The 16,469-nt window shown below is 46.6% G+C and overlaps 1 protein-coding gene across 1 annotated transcript in view; it reads right to left on the minus strand.

Moving 5' to 3' along the window:
- Window positions 1-1,163: 1,163 nt before the first annotated feature.
- Window positions 1,164-16,469, minus strand: part of LOC144179691 (uncharacterized) — a 28,438-nt gene continuing 13,132 nt past the window's right edge. Inside the window, exons 2-3 of the mRNA XM_077708138.1 lie at window positions 14,041-15,111; window positions 1,164-2,359 (exon numbers count right to left, since the gene is read on the minus strand). Of these exons, the coding sequence (XP_077564264.1) occupies window positions 1,301-2,359; window positions 14,041-15,111 (2,130 nt within the window). The 3' untranslated portion in view covers window positions 1,164-1,300. The remainder of the gene's footprint in view (window positions 2,360-14,040; window positions 15,112-16,469) is intronic.

Below are 16,469 nucleotides of genomic sequence, written 5' to 3' on the forward strand. Positions count from 1 at the left end.
AAAGGAAACAGAAACTACGCGGCACATAGTGTTAGAATGTGAGGGTATCCATCCAAATCTACATGAGGGAAACATTCGGCTTCCAGAAGCCCTAGGATTCAAGGGTAGCACAGAGGAAGTTAACTTCGAGGCTGTCGAGGCGACGAAAAGAAGATTAGAATGCTGGTGGACGAAACGCAGTGAGGGGAATATTGCATAGGACAGTTACCAGATGTAACAGAAAAAAAAAAGTATTTTGTGCCTAATAAGCTTTTTGTGCCTGCCCTAAGCAGCGCTAGCACTAAACCAAAAGTATAAAACATAGGTACATTAGTTCTTTTTGGTAAGATGACATGTCATCACCCCCATACAAAGGGGAAGCCAATAGCAATCATCATCATCATCACACTGCAATGCACGGGGCCCATAGGAAATTTTATGGGGTGTAGTCAACTGACACCGCCAGGGCCGACAGGGTTAAGAATCCTCCATGCGGAAGCGACGTCCCATCCACGCGTTTCCCATTTTGTAGAATGCTACCGCAGGCAAAACGAAATAAAGCAAAGTGGCCCGAAGATTTTTACTTCTCTTAACCTGCGTTAACTATGAATACGAACTAGTGCCGTGCAACAAAGTCAGGTTTAATCTCAGACTTTGTCGTTCGCGAGGCGGTATGTGGAACGGAAAATATGCGTAATATGCCTATTCCTTCGATCCGGTCGTGTTACCTGCCTCTTGTTTCATTTGCATTTGCTTACCTGTACAGGGCATGCGTACAAGTTTATTTACTGGGACCCCCCTAACAACTTCGATGTGCAGTGATTAAGAGTTGTTATTACTGTATGGTTCAAAGTTGCTATGTACAGCTTTCACAAAGTGCACATTTTTTCTAAGGCTTGCCGTAAAGTCGCCCCGCGGGGTTCCGCGATTCCAGCTTGTTGCGCTTCCAATTTTTGTTCATTCTCTCTGAGCCCAAAGGGCACGCCAAGTAGAAGGAGCACACTAATTACGTTTGCTTAAAAATCTGCCCCCCAAAAAGGAAAGCCCGCCGGGTTTTGTTAATTCTACTGGTTACGCAAACTTCTGTTGAGCCATGATTTGAAGCGCAACAAAAACACATGGACGAAAAACAGAGTAGACGAGACAGGCGCCCTGTCTCGTCTACTCTGTTCTTCGTCCGTGTGTTTTTGTTGCGCTTCAAATCATGGCATCTATTCACCAACTAGCCCAGGAAGAAGTTCTTCTCTTCTGCCGAGCCGCGTCCGTAAACAGCTGGAATATTCATGCACTGCTGTTTCCCTTCGAAGCAAGGGCGTCTCAGTCACCTGTTGGCGGCACTGGTGACAGTACGGCAGTAGCAGAGGTAGAAGCCGAAGAGTAATCGGTGGCACTTATACTCTATCCGCTTCATGGCATACCACAGGTCGTTCAACTCCTTGGGTGTCACGTGGTGTCCGTAGATAGATTTCTTGTACTCGCACAGCGACGACAGCTTGAGGTTGTACGTGCCTACCAAGTGGGTCCTGGCCACGCCGGCGCGCTCGGCGCACATTCCGGTCAGATAGATGTCCTCCATGTGGAAGAACTTGACCTGCCCCGTAGCCCTGTACAACAGATCCACGACTCGGCCCCCTATAGCGTACATGCCACCCGAGACGAAGTCGGGGAGCACGTCCCTGGGGAGGTCGTCGTACGAAATGTACCACTTGTGGCCCGGCGAGCGCGTTGGCCTCACTCGGTGCTGCACATCACCGTACACACCCTTCTCAGGTCGTTCGAGCATCGCCTGATAGAAATTTAGAAGGTTCGGGAAGCAGTCGTCGTCTATTTTGACGACGAAGCGAGTCTGTGGGCATTGGGCCGTCGTCCAGCGAAGCATCATGACCGTCTTGTGTGTCAGGTTCCGGTACGAATCCTGGAAATCCTCTTGCAGGATGTCGCCGTACTGCTGGGACTCGAACTCCAGGGCACTCTGCCATTTTTCGGTGCTAGGCCGGCCGAAAAGGAAGAGTAGCCTGTTTCCCGCAGACCTTGTCGCGTCTCGACCCCATGTGCGCCTAATTACGTTGCGTGCCTCAACGTATTCGGGCGCGGAGAAGACCATGAAGAGGTAGTCGATGGGCGCGCCTTTGGGGCACACACTGTCGGGGGTGAGGAGGTACTTGTAAGGCTTGTTGTGGAGCCGCTCCGCGGGGAGACTTAGCTTCGCGATTTCTGGGTCTGGGAACCATTTCAGCGGTGTGTGGGTAAAGATTGCGTAGTTCAGTGGCACGACCCCGAGGAAAAATATGCAGGCGACGAGCGTGAGCAGGACAGTTGAGGCTACAACCTTGGCATGGCGGCACTGCTGGAGGCACTGGGATGGCCTCAGGGCAAATACCTGCACAGTGGAACATGGGACTGTAATATTGAACTAATGTTATCTAATTGTGTAAGACACACACAAAAGCACACCGCACACAGACGCTAACGCACACGTACACACGCACGCACACACACACGCACAAATAAACAAAGTCGACGGCACGCATTAAGTTCAATGGACCACATTAACACTAAAATAATTACATTTATTCAAAAGGAGGACAAAAGGTTTCAGTTTATCTTTCCCCGAGAAAATTGTGAACGCAGAAATTTATAAAATGCCTTGTTAATCGAGAACATTCGCAAGAAAGCAAGGGAGCCTACGTTCCGAGTGAAAGGCAAGTGTCTGTAGTCACTCTAGGGCTAATACATGCGTGGGCCGTTCGGTTGGCACGGAAAAGTTTTGTGTTTCCACACCAGATGACGAGGAGTCTTGTTTTTTACTAGACAGCCATCAAAATTTGTCTTGGTCCATATCTCGAGCAGCGTACGCACGATGCTTGGGACGGTTTTTTGTTTCACCAGAGTACCATCCGTATGCATATATCTAGTGTGTATTTCTGCAGTTTTATAATTCCACGTGAGAAAACTTGCATACGCAGCTGCTCATGCGCAAATTCCGGCAAAAAAAAATTAAGGTTGCCGTCCTCCCGTACCTGCATCGCTTGTCCCATAACCTCAAAAAGGATAGCCTTTCGCGTCAAGATAAAAGTATTTTTTCGGCTCCCAAGAAGCTAGGACAACTGAGCCGATTGACACAGCCCAACAGGTTCGCGAAGCCCTCATGCGAGACAAAGCGCAGAAACAAATTTTTTGAGTGCACAGAGCGTGTCGTTGTTATTTGATCTCGCTGCAATGCGGCACGTTTTACGCGGGGCAATCAGCCAGATGCCTGAATGAAGGTTTAAAGGAGCACAGCTACAATGTTCGAAATCATAATGGGGGCTTTCTTGCTTCACACTGCAACACGTGTGGCCGTTCTCCTTCCCTGTTTGAGAAGTGTGTTGTCTTGGCCAAGCACCCCCCCCCCCCCCCCCCCCCCTTCACGCGAAATTTTGGAAGCGAAAGCCATTGCTGTTTTGGGTGATCTTAGCGTATCGAAATCACCTGTGGCCATCGCCTCCTGGAGGCGATGCTGTGGCTCTCGGGGCAAAAGAGACAAATTAATTCTTTAAGTTCCCACCCATAATTTTTGCGTTCGGAGTGTCTTTCTTTCACGCATGCGATCCTGCTTGTCCTCGCCTGCCTCTGACAACTTTTGCCTGTAAAGATTTTTATCTGTGTGCTTGTATTCTGATACTTTTATCGATGCATCACTGTGCTGAACTTCTATGCGGTTTTATTTGTGTTGTTCGCGATATATGACTACTTCCTGGTTGGTTGAGATTAGGCGTGTTGGTTGATAAGTGTGGCATATATATGATGGTTGCGTTTTGTGTGATTAAAGTTAGAAGTTAGCGCACCGTGTGTCTCCTTTGCGTTATTTGTCCCTCGTATTGTGCTGCGCTTTAACACTCCCATTAAAATCAGACAACTCTGAGGAACACCAAAAAATATTTGGGCCAATCCAAACTTTGAACGTGGGTGGATCGCGTCATCTTTTGTGTTGCTGAAAACGCCGCCGACTAGACACGCCGAAGTTCGGCAGCCCATCGCCGCAGCATTGAGAGCAGCTGGATGCGGCCAGAAACAGTTGGCGCCGTACTCGCCTCGACCTGGTTAGAAAATTTCGCAGCAGCTGGTTGTCTGCCCTTGGGTTTGCTTTGCTCAACGAACGTTGTTCATGCACGTGCGTCGTCGGCTGCCCGCGAAAACCCATTTCGTGGCACGTACCCCTGAAGACGACGATCCAACTTCGGGCAAGCAGTGATGTGCCCCTTCGGGCAAAGAAAGCAGCACCGTCCCTAAGTACCGTTTTGGGCCCTTCACCCCTACACGTCAGGTGCAACATGCACAGAATTAAAAGAGCACGACTTTTGCCCCCTCAGGCCACAATAACGGGCCGCGATCAAAATTTTCACAGATGGATCATCCACAGCAGGAGCGTAGTTATTCCAGAATGCTAATTCCTGAACGGGCCTGGCCTTCTCATAGACCTTCGAGTGGGAAACACCATCTGCATCAGCCGAGCTTCGCAACTTCAGTAAATCTATCCGCAATGTTATCCGCCAAACCACGATACGGCAAGCGATCTTTCCGGACTCAAAGGCAGCCCTCGAAGGCCTGCAACGCAACGGATGATTCGGCATTCCGTGGGGTCTCCTATTCGCACCATCGCTCCAAGGAGGCTGGGTGCTATATGACGTTGAAGTTACTTCCTCGGTAGTGGTGCTCCAGAAAACGAAAACGGGGACGAAGCTACCATCAGGGGTCTATCGTTCTTTTTATATGATTTATCACAAGCCAATAAGCGGGTAAACCTCTGCTATAATGATAAACATCCTGTGACCGTGTGTTGGCGTGAAAAAAGATTCATCGAGGCTTTGAAGTCTGCTTACGTGCTTTGAAGGCGGAAGCATTATGGCTTGTGGTGGGGCTTATTGTGTTAATACTTCTTTAGGGCTAAACTTATTTATTTATACACAATAAGTATAAGTAAAGAAGTTTAGCCCTAATGTAGTAGTAGCGTTAAAGAAGTATTAACACGATAAGCATCACCAGAAGCCATAATGCTTCCACCTTCAAAGCATGTAAACAGACTTAAAAGCGCCGAGGAATCTTTTTTGAAGACTTTTCGGACAGCTCCCTCGTAGCCTAGAGACATTATATAATCGCCTACGACTGAACTCCGCTTACACCTTTTTCGCCTCGGACTGACGACCAACCCGTATTGCGACAGCTGTTCTTCTGTAGAAACCGTTGAACATATTTCCTTAGTATGTGGGGCCTACTCGGCACCAAGATCACGTTTTTTTGGAGATATTGAACGCCTAGATCAAGGGCCGTAAACTCTGAATAATATTAAAGGACTTAGGACTTGCCCATCATAGCAGCGTCAGGCTCTAAAAAGTTTGTTTTCTTTTCTGGAGGACATTGGTCACATTTTAAAAGTGTGAATTCTGTGACACAATCTGAAAAATAGTCCGTCAAGCACGTCAAGCCCCGCAAGCGTTTTTTTTTCTTTCTGCCCAACTATCTCTAGGCCTGTTTTACCTACATCCCCAAACGCCTACGCCGATATATATATATATATATATATATATATATATATATATATATATATATATATATATATATATATATATATATATATATATATATATATATATATATATATATATATATATATTGTATATATTGTGCAAGAAATGCAAAACGAGCACACATAGGCAGGCACACCTCAAAACACATACGATAGTAAATGGTGTGTGCTTGTTTTTTTTTTTTTTTTCTGCTCCTTCAAAAGTATATTTCTATTATTAGGCGCATACTCTCAACAGCAGGCACTCACACGTCTGGCTCCTCAGCGCTTTGACTGTCTTCTAATTCCAGGGGCAAGGTGATTTTAACTTAGCTGCCTCCCCTCAATGGTTCCTTAAGTCAAGGGGGCATAGTATTGGAAAATGTAAAGAGTACAGTTTTATGGCCAACACTTTTTTGTCTATTCTTCATCCAAAAACGGTTTATTACCTCTAATTATCTTATCAACTAATTGACCAACTAAAAAATATTGCCATATTTGAAATCAGTGGGGGACAAGCAGCAAGAGCGACAAATTTTAACCCCTCGTTAACCTCTCAGGTGATACGACGTCAGCGCCGCAGGAACTAGGCTGACCCTTGCTCCCCCGCCTGCAACGGGCTAATGTAGCGTGGGGGTAATTCGCGCACTCGCTCCTAGTCTGAAGATTTGGGTTAAATTCCCATAAGAATTAAAAAGTGTTTTAATGCGTGGCATTCTTCGCCGAGTACGCCCACAGCCAGGACCGTGTAACACCCTGCATTCGCACAAAAAGGCGTAATTGGAGGAAATAAAGTATTTAATCGTCATAATAGCGTAAATGGAGATAAATGGTCGAACAGCATTTTGACAGACAGACAGACAAACAGAAAAACTTTATTTGGCCACAGCTGGGGCGATTAGGCCGGCGACGTCTTCTCCGTCGTCCGTCGGGCAGCAGGGCCCCTTTTGGGCAGGGTTCCGGTGCCTTCAGCCAAGCGGGCCAGGTCTTTTTGAATTTGGGGGTTTGGGTCACGCAGGGCGGCCCCACAGCGCGCCTCGCTGGTGATGGTAAGGAGAATAGGATGGGATCGGTGCCTCGATAGGGGGATGCTATCACAGGCCCAAACCCCGCAAAATTGATCGGACGAAATAAAAAATTAGCATCTTATGCATGTTTCCCCAAAACAGAAGAATAAACGAAAAAAGTACGCGAAAAGAACGAAAACGTTTGAAATACGACTAAACAATTGCGAAAACGGACCACCCACCCACCACTTTGCTTTGCATCTGCGGAAAAAAATACACAATTGGCGAAGGAAAGGCCCCTAATCGGTATTATGGTAAAAATTTACGACATTGACGAAAAGAAACAGAAGGAAACTTCAGAAAAATAAAATAACCCAACGTTTTTGGCTAATCATAGCCAAATCTGGCTGTAAAGAAGTCACACTCTAGACACGCGGCATCAGACTGCTACGCATTAATAGGCAATTCTATGAATTTCTGCAGGTATTTTATTTACCCTTTACAGAGGCGGCCATTACCTGTACTGTACAATAGCAACGCCGCTGTTTCGCACAAAGGGGCACTAAAGGCTCCCGCCTAAAAGGGTGCTTGGGCAAAAGAGGTTGTTGATGGCAAAATTTTAGCGTTGGACGTGCCTTCAATTACTGGTTCACGCAGCACACATTCGTACACCGATGTACTCAGCCATATTCAACCCCCGCAACAGGCTTACAACTCCTCCATATATGACGTAGGCAAGGATATGAACATGAGACAGAGGGGTCTCGAATGTTTACCTAAAGAGAGACAGAGAGAAAGCTTAAATGAACACAATATTACCTAAGTTACCGCACAGACGGTGTGATTCCACTTTTATAACCAGCAGATGAGAAATATACGCCACAGTCGGTGGGCTCGTTGCGAAAATCAAACATATTAACATATTAGCCAGACAGTAAACTTTATTAATGTGAGGAGAGGAGGAGAAAGAGGCGAAGGAGGGTCTAGAGTAGTGAGTGGAACCCTCTGTCCAGGGCCCCAGTTTCAGTTGCTCCGATCTCCACTTTTCGTATCAGCTCTCTCCGAGTCTTCAGGGCGGAATTGACCGGAGCTGCCTCCCATGTCTATAGTATGTTGTGCTCGTGGGTGTTCTATGGCGGCCATATAATGGGCAACCCCAGAATACATTGAAGAGGTTTGTTACTTCTACGCATTTATTCCAGTGTTCACTTGTGGTGTTCGGGAACATTAAAGCAAGCCTAGAAATGTGTATGAAGGTGTTTGTTTAAATTTTTTTTAGTGTTTGACTTTCGTACGTAAGGCCTTTGTGTGGTGGGAAGAACTTCTCTGTGCTGAGACGAAGCCTGGTGAGGAGGTAGGTAAATGAATTGCTGAATATACAAGTCAATATGCAAGCTTAAACAAATAATATCAAGAAAGAAGCTTAAATAGTAAGTACGGTAATTTTCACATTTAATGTCAATTAATTAACTACTATAAGCACCCACTCCGCACACTTCCTACTCCCTACAAAAAATCCCGGGCCATGCCCACTAACGTGAAATTCGGGGAGGGGCGAAGCGTGCAGTGTATAAGTGTATTCTTGGCGTCTTGGCGTTTTTGTCCACGGAGATGAAACTGTTGGGGAGTAGAGGTGTACAGTTTTGCTGTAAAATTCTCGTGTCTTTGAGGCACGGAACGTTCTAACGCGAGGCGTTCGAAAACAAGTGTCCCGGTGTGTTTTTTTTTAGTACGCGTTTTGCCCACGGAGATGAAACAAAACGGGTTTCCCGGTGATTTAGTACCGTGACTACATGATACTACGATGAAGTGAGACGATGCCGACATGAGACGCCGACAGCCCGAACCCCTAAGGGACTTTGCCCTCAAAAATCCCGGGCCGTCTCCACTAACGTGAAAACTGGGGAGGTGTGAAGCATGCAGCGTATAAGTGTATTCTTGGCGCTTTGACGTTTTTGCCCACGGAGATGAAACCGTGTGGGGTTAGAGGTATACAGATTAGCTGCTAGTCTCGTGTCTTTGAAGCACGGAGCGTTCTAGCTCGAGGCTTTGGAAAACGAGTGTCCCGGTGTGTTCTTTTTGTACGCGTTACGTTCTCGCGCGAGGCGTTGGAAAACGAGTGTCCCGGTGATTTAGTACCGTGACTACATGATACTACGGCGACGTGAGACGACGACGATATGAGGCACCGGCAGCCCGATTCCCTAAGGGGCTTCACCCCTAAAACAAAGCTGTTTAATGTACTGCCGCTCTTCTCGAAACTAAGAATGAATGTAAAGCTGTAAATTAGAAGGTTTGAGCATTATCATCATCATCATAATCCTCGTCTTAGCCCTCCTCCTCCCCTTCCTCGTCTTAGCCCTCATCATCCTCATCATCATCATCGCCATCATCGTCATCGTCATCATCATCATCCCGAGTTCACTGCAGGATGAAGCTTGCTTAGGGTGACGCTTGGGTAAGTTGGTTTATGCTTACAAAGAGGAGAACAGCGCAAAAGGAACGAAGTACAAGGCGAAGAAAAAAGTACAACCGCAAGGGCTGACTTCCAACTAAATTTTTATATTTCGGCATGTCACATATACCAAGGAGGTGATGCATATACACACTGGCAGACAAAAACTCAAAGCAAAGCAGGTCTAACATGAATGATGGAGAGAACCCATGCGGTCCAGAAATAACATAAGGCGATTAGTGGCCACTTAGGTGTCCACTGTCGGGATTGCCGTGGCTGCGCCCCAATGTTTCATAAACACAGGTTATTGCAAAAGATGAAGATAAAATAACTAGAGAAATTACTGAGGCCGCAGGAATAGAGCGCCGAAAAGGAAGTTGTGTGAGTGCACCCTCATTGTCTCTCTCGCAAACAGAGAGTAATTTTCTGTCCCACAGATAGTTCAGCCCGTGTTCTTGGCGCATGGCGTTGGTGCAGTGTGATCACCGTTCGGGTTGTCTGCATCATTAATGTTAGTCCTGCTTTGTTTTTGTTTTTTCACTGTCAGCGTATATATGTGACATGCCGAAAAATTAAAATTCGGTTGTAAGTCAGCGCTTGTGGTTGTACTTTTTTCTTCGGCTTGTGCTTCGTTCCTTTTGCGCTTTTCTCCTCTTTGCAAGCAGGATGAAGGCCTCTCCCATTTTTCTCCAGCCGTTCACATCTTTTTTTTTTCTAATGATCTAATTTCATCGTTCCATCAACTCGAAGACCTTCCTCTACTTCTAGTGCCGCCTCTCGGTAGCCACTCTGTTGTCCTAGTGGTCCAGCGGTTCTCACTTCTCCACATTTTACATGCCAAGCCCAAGTCAACCTTTTCATCCTAATTCGAGCTATGGTGTTCCCCACTCGAGATTGCTTCCTGATCCTGCGAAACCCTCGCTCCTATCCCTAAGTGTTACTCCTACCGTCCTTCTTTCCGTGTCACGTTGGGCTCATCTATGTTTTCTTTTCCGCATTTAGTCCCTCCCCAAGTGCTTGGCCAATAAGTCGTGACTGGCAATGCGCATTAGTTGCGTGCATTTTTTTTTTCAGGGATAGAGATGGAGATAATTGGATTGGAAATGTTTATCAAGCATAAAAGTGGGCGGCTTTCTTGGTCCAGAAAGCAACTGTTCATTATTTGAGCGTGCTTGCCTAATGCTGCGAAACATGGTGAAGTAGCGCGGTAAGACGGGACAATAAGTGGAGACAACACAGGACTAGCGCTAGTCCTGTGTAATCTCCACTTTTTGTCCCGTCTTACCGCGCTACTTCACCATGTTTCCCAGTTCGAACCAACTGCCCACATTTATGCGTTGCCCAATGCTTTCATGTGGATATTATTTCTACACCGGACTTTTTTCGTGGCTGTAGTTTGAACTGACTCCTTGTCCAAAATAGCTATATACATCCGCCTCCCCGAGTATTCTATTACCTACGCTAAAAGTAGGGCTTTCAGCTTGTAGGTGTATGTTCAACATTACATTCCATATCTTCCTATTCATCTCTAATGCTGTTAATGGGCTTTCTGGGAGCTGTTTCTTAAGCATTTTTTTTGCCCTTGTTCTCCTGACTCACTGAACAAGATAATGCCGCGTGTAACTCTTAAGTGCCTCACGTATTTTCCAATCAGTCGTATTCCTGGCTTCTCCTGTACAAGCTTCCTTAACACCTACTCAAGACAGGCTTTACACATTTTAACAGCAAAGCTGTTTAGCAAATCGTTATTTCGCGTGTCCGCAGTTCAAAATACCGAGAAAATGCCGAGAGCACGTGAGCTCCGGCACGGGAGCGCGTGCCTCACGGTGACCGCCCGGCGTCCCCGGCGCACGTTTGTCAAGCCAAGCATACCCACTTAGGAAGATTGGCCAAGACTGGCAAAAAAAAAAAGAAACTCCAGCGTTCACCATAAAAGCGGCAGGACTTGCTCGTAACGAGAAATACTCCAGCGTTCGCAGTAATCGTGGCAACACTTGCTCGGAACGAGAAAGACACGTCGTAGCATCCGCCCCTCCAAGGTGATGTCCGATCATTATCACTTAAAAAAATAATGAAGCTCACACTTACGGCAACAAAGATGGAGCAAAGGTCGTTGCGGCAGCGAAGAAGAAGCAAGTCGGCTGCAATCGTGCATGTAAACCTTCGTGATGATCGTGAAGGTTGCGAACAGCTTCGCTACCGTCAAGTCTTTAACGTAAGTGTTAGCTTCCTTCACTTTTTGTTGACGTTGTGTCTCCTTGCCTCACTCCACTCCTAATAGGAAAATTTCATTTTTTTTTGGGGGGGGGGGGGGGGGAGAATTATTCTGCCCTTACATTGCTTGTATATGTCCTCTAAGAATCATAGCTATGTCTCCTATATTATCTGGTTCTCAAACGCTCCCAGTACTGCAGCGTTGTCTACAGAATCAACACGTCTTCGTAATATAGAAATGCAGTGTAAAGGGGTTTATTATAATCTACAGATTTCTGTATTATCTGACTGACGACATGAATGCGGTAAATTGTTGAGTAGCCTTTCCTAAAGTCAGCGGTACCTCTCGGTTGTGGGAAATCTGGGGTGCCGGTGATGCGATTCACAATTACCTCTGTTTAATAACTTGTACGAATCTGGAAGCAGTCTAATAAGTTTGTAATTATTCGGCTCTTCGACATCCACCTCGGGATGAACGAGAATCGTGCTGGTATTTTTCAAGGCCAGGGGTACCTCTTTCATTGCTAGGCAACCTGAAAACAGCTTTGCGAGCTTCTCAGGCATACTAATGTCCCCACCCTTTTTTATTTTTAAACGAGTCTAGCAATCCCTACCGACCAGTGTCTTTACGCGGTTGAAATATTATATGTTTCAGATCTCTCGAACAACCGCTTCTAAAGATATTTCCCATTTTTTCCCTCCAGCTCATTCAGAAGTGTTATCTGCGCTGTTACATCACGCAATGCAAAACGTCGTGTCTGCATCTTGTAACAACGCCGACTTGGTACGCATCAGACTGCATGCTAGGCCCCTCGACGGGCTACTCTCACTTTTTTTTAATCGCAATAATAGTCCACTTGAGCACACTGGGGCCAAGCGCTCCCATGGGTGTTATTTTAGAATTATGAAGAAACAACATTCTGTCATCGTCGTGAAATGTGTAAAAATGAAACGCTTGCGCCCTATTGCCATGTGGTAGACATTGCGTTGGGCCGGAATCAATTCAACAAAAGTCTGAGGCACCTTTGTTTATTTACTGGTCAAGTATGTTTTTATTTACAATAAATACCCGCCAAACACGGAAAGGACGTATTTTATAAAGGTTGTGCACTATACAAAACACGTATTTGTGCGTTCGGAGTGCTTCAATCTTTGGAGCACAATTTCAAGTCATGTAAATATATTTCGTTCATCTTTTGTTTTGTTCTGTTACGATCATCTTCTACTTTACATTCCAAACATTCCGTCTCTACATTCCCAACTATTACATCCCGTCTAATGTGCCTTGTTGCGCCGGTGCTGGTGCCATTATGCAACTTCAGGGACGGGGATTCCTCAGGCGTGTCAAACGCCTTTCGCCCCATTTACCTCGGCAAAAAACGGTAATAATACATTTTTCGCACGGTGTATACGCGCACCATACCTTAGTAAGCAAACAAACGAACAAGACAGACAAACTCGTAGAGCAGAGTATTTGTCACGACAGAACAATGATAAATACCCCAAAGCAAAATAGCTGTACGAAAGCGACATGCGTATTGTCTGTTTCAAATTTTCTTTAACACTGTCACAGGCTATAGGGACAAGAAATAGCTCCGAAAATGTTTAATTATCTCAAGCTGCATTATTTACAAGCGTGAGAGAACGCCGGCTAGAAAAGATAGCTTTAATATGCGAAAGTGTCATTAGAAAATAAGACTAATCGCATCACGAAAAGGAATATCCTCTGCGCTGTATCCATTTGGGTCGGTCGTGTTACCTGCGGCCATTATTTGCATGAAACTCTATGCTGCGACTAGGTTCTTTTTCTTTTGCGTACAGGTGGGTTAACCTAATGCGAAGTGTTATCTTCCTTCCCGCGAATCTAGCGTTACAAAATAGAGCACGTGATACACGTTCTTTACCGGGACCTGTGGAACCACATGGCGGTGGGTTGATTGGAAATTATTATTTGTGCCTTCGATGCTTATCACTTACTATACTTAAACTTTACTTTTCTTATTTTTACTAGAAGTAAGAGGTGAATTTCGTTGTGAATCCAACTTTTATTACTTTTCCTTGCGTTCAAAGAACGCCAGAAGCACCGGCCGAATGTGCACGTTGCTAAGATGCATGTCAGGTCAAAGCTCAATTAGAGATCATCTTTGCATTCCCGGAGGATGTCACCGAATGCCCCGTCATAGCTTCTCCCCGAAAAAAGAAGTTATCGCATTCCGTGCCCAAGATAGCCGTGCTAATGACCCCGTTCCTGCACTAAAGATTATACCGCAAAGTCAGCAATCCACAAACCGGCGTATAATGCTGTGCAGCGCCGGCCCTTGCGTACGTTAATTGGACGTGCCCGTTTTGCATAAATCGTCGTGAACAATTTCTGGTTTCTCTGGGCCAGCTCGAATGACTTGACCCCACTGGTCGCACACGACGCGGAGACACCGCGTGAATTAGTCATCCCCTCTGTCTTCCATCTGGCCAGAACAAAAACCACAGCGTTCCTCGACCAGACACTCCCACACCATGCCGCCTAGCTTTCCTCCCTTCCCAAATCGCCTCCCTCACATGTAAGAAATTAGTCGTGTTGAATAAGCATTTCAAACAATAATTCTTCAAAGCCCTAACGAGAAGCATGCGCGTCAGTTGGTTTTCTATATTCTATTGTTTATGTACATTTTTCTTTAACCAGCTCCCATTGAGCGCTCGTCCGTGTCCCATTCGTCTTTTGTCTTGCCTACTTCTCTCTACGGTGTTTAGATGGAGTACCAACTAGCTCGTACCCATACGTTGTTAAATCCTATTGAGCCGTCTCTATAAACACCTCGTCTAGTCACTTCTGTTTCGCTTCAAAACACAGGCGTCTCAATCACCAAGTCGTCGGTGCTGGCGATGGTTCGGCAGTAGCAGAAGTGGAAACTGAACAGTAACCGGTGGCACTTGTACTCTAGCCGCTTCATGGCGTACCACAGGTCATTCAACTCTTTGGGATTCACGTGGTGTCCGTAGATGGCCTTCTTGTACTCGCACAGCGACGACAGCTTAAGGTTGTACGTGCCTACCAAGTGGGTCCTGGCCACGCCGGCGCGCTCGGCGCACATTCCGGTCAGGAAGGCGTCTTCCATGCGGAAGGCCTTCACCTGCCCGGTGGCCCTGTACAGCAGATCCACGACACGGCCCCCTATAGCGTACATGCCTCCCGAGACGAAATCGGGAAGCACGTCACTGGAGATCTCGTCGTACGGTATGTACCACTTGTGGCCAGGCGTGCGCGTCGGAATCTCCCGGTGTTTCAGCTCGCCGTACACAGAATCCTCCGGTTGGCCGTGCATCGCCCTATAGAAATTGCCAAGGTTCGGGAAGCAGTCGTCGTCTATTTTGACGACGAAGCGAGCCTGTGGGCATTGGGCCGTCGTCCAGCGAAGCATCATGACCGTCTTGTGTGTCAGGTTCCGGTACGAATCCTGGAAGTCCTCTTGCAGGATGTCGCCGTACTGCTGGGACTCGAACTCCAGGGCACTCTGCCACTTTTCGGCGCTAGGCCGGCCGAAAAGGAAGAGTAGCCTGTTTCCCGCAGACCTTGTCGCGTCTCGACCCCATGTGCGCCTAATTACGTTGCGTGCCTCAACGTATTCGGGCGCGGAGAAGACCATGAAGAGGTAGTCGATGGGCGCGCCTTTGGGGCACACACCATCGGGGGTGAGGAGGTACTTGTAAGGCTTGTTGTGGAGCCGCTCTGCAGGGAGACTTAGCTTCGCGATGTCCGTGTCTGGGAACCATTTTAGCGGTGTGTGGGTAAAGACTGCGGCGATGAGTGGCACGATCAAACGGAAGAATATGCACGCGACGAGTGTCAGTAAGGCAGCAGTCGCCACTATCTTGAGGCGGCACTGGAACCATTGTGCTGGTCGCACAGTGAACACCTGCGCATGAACAAAATGAAAAATTTTACACACATCGAATGTATTGAGGTACCTTATCGCAGCGACATTTTAAAGCAAAACTAATTCGTACTCCTTCCAGACAACATTTGAAATTTGTAAGTTCACGTAGGGAGAAGAGCACTCAAGTGGTCACGACTCACAAGCAAAAACAACGGCAGCTTGTATAATAACTACCCAGACTGAAACATATAGATTGCAAATACCCAGGCGGGGTATATAAAGCCCATTCGGACGCGTTGACATTAAACGATAGAAAACGAATACTGGCACTTTATCTTTCCCAGAGAAATTCGTCGAGTGCATTGAATGCGAAAAGGAACCGACTGGCAGAAGAAGAAAGCAAGCCGACACTCTTATTATAGGGTGTGGGGATTTAACAGATTCTTCGCCCATTCCACGCGTGCATGCACCTGATAAATTTGTGGGCACGGAGCTGTTTTGTTTTTCTACATCAAATGGCGTCTTCGCACTTACTAAACAACTAGAAATCAAACTTACGCAGGCTCGGCTCAATTGACTAATGTTAGGAGTAACATTATTCGGTTGAGCCGGCCTAAGACAATATTGTAATATTAGTGGAACGAATAATGTCAGAAGTGGCACTCAGGGACAAGAAACGAGCTACGTGGATCACAGAACATACTAGAGTAGAGTTATTTCATAGTTCAAATAAAGGAAAAGAAATGGATTTGGGCTGGTCATGTAGTGACACGAACCGACAACGGGTGGACACTTTGGGTAACAGAGTGTTAACCAAGAGACGGGTCTAGCGGAAGGGGAAGGCCAACAACCCGATGGAGGGATGAAATAAAGAAATTCTGGGGTAAACTGTAGACTCGAGCAGCGCGGGACAGGAGTGGTTGGAGGTCAGTGGGAGAGGCCGTCGTCCTGCTGTGGACATGAGTAGGCTGACGACGATGATGATGATGATGGTGAGAGCAGATGGTGAATAGCACTTTTGTTTCCCCGGCACTAGACAATCCTCCAAATGTGCCTTAACCAATACCCCTCATGAGGTATGTGCGGTAAGTGGCTATAAGCATGGAACCGTTTTATACGCGAGATGTGTGCACAGGATCTCGGCTGGCTTTAGTTCTCGATTTTCGGCGTCGTTTTCTTGAAACCGTTTTTAACTTCAGGGGAACCAGTTACCATTGTAAAAACCATTTGTGCCTCAACAAAAGACCCTGAAGCCAAAGCAAGCAGAGCCGAGATCTTTACCAACAGCTAGAGGTGGTATCATGGCCAATACATGTCACCACACTTAAGGCAAATGATTGGTACACCACAAAAAGTACCAGCCTTCTTTTCGTTATAAATGCACGTCGAATTGATTT

The sequence above is a fragment of the Haemaphysalis longicornis genome, unplaced genomic scaffold (genome assembly GCF_048455015.1).
Source record: "Haemaphysalis longicornis isolate Haplotype H1 unplaced genomic scaffold, Haemaphysalis longicornis Haplotype H1 scaffold_4, whole genome shotgun sequence".
NCBI lineage: Eukaryota > Metazoa > Arthropoda > Arachnida > Ixodida > Ixodidae > Haemaphysalis > Haemaphysalis longicornis.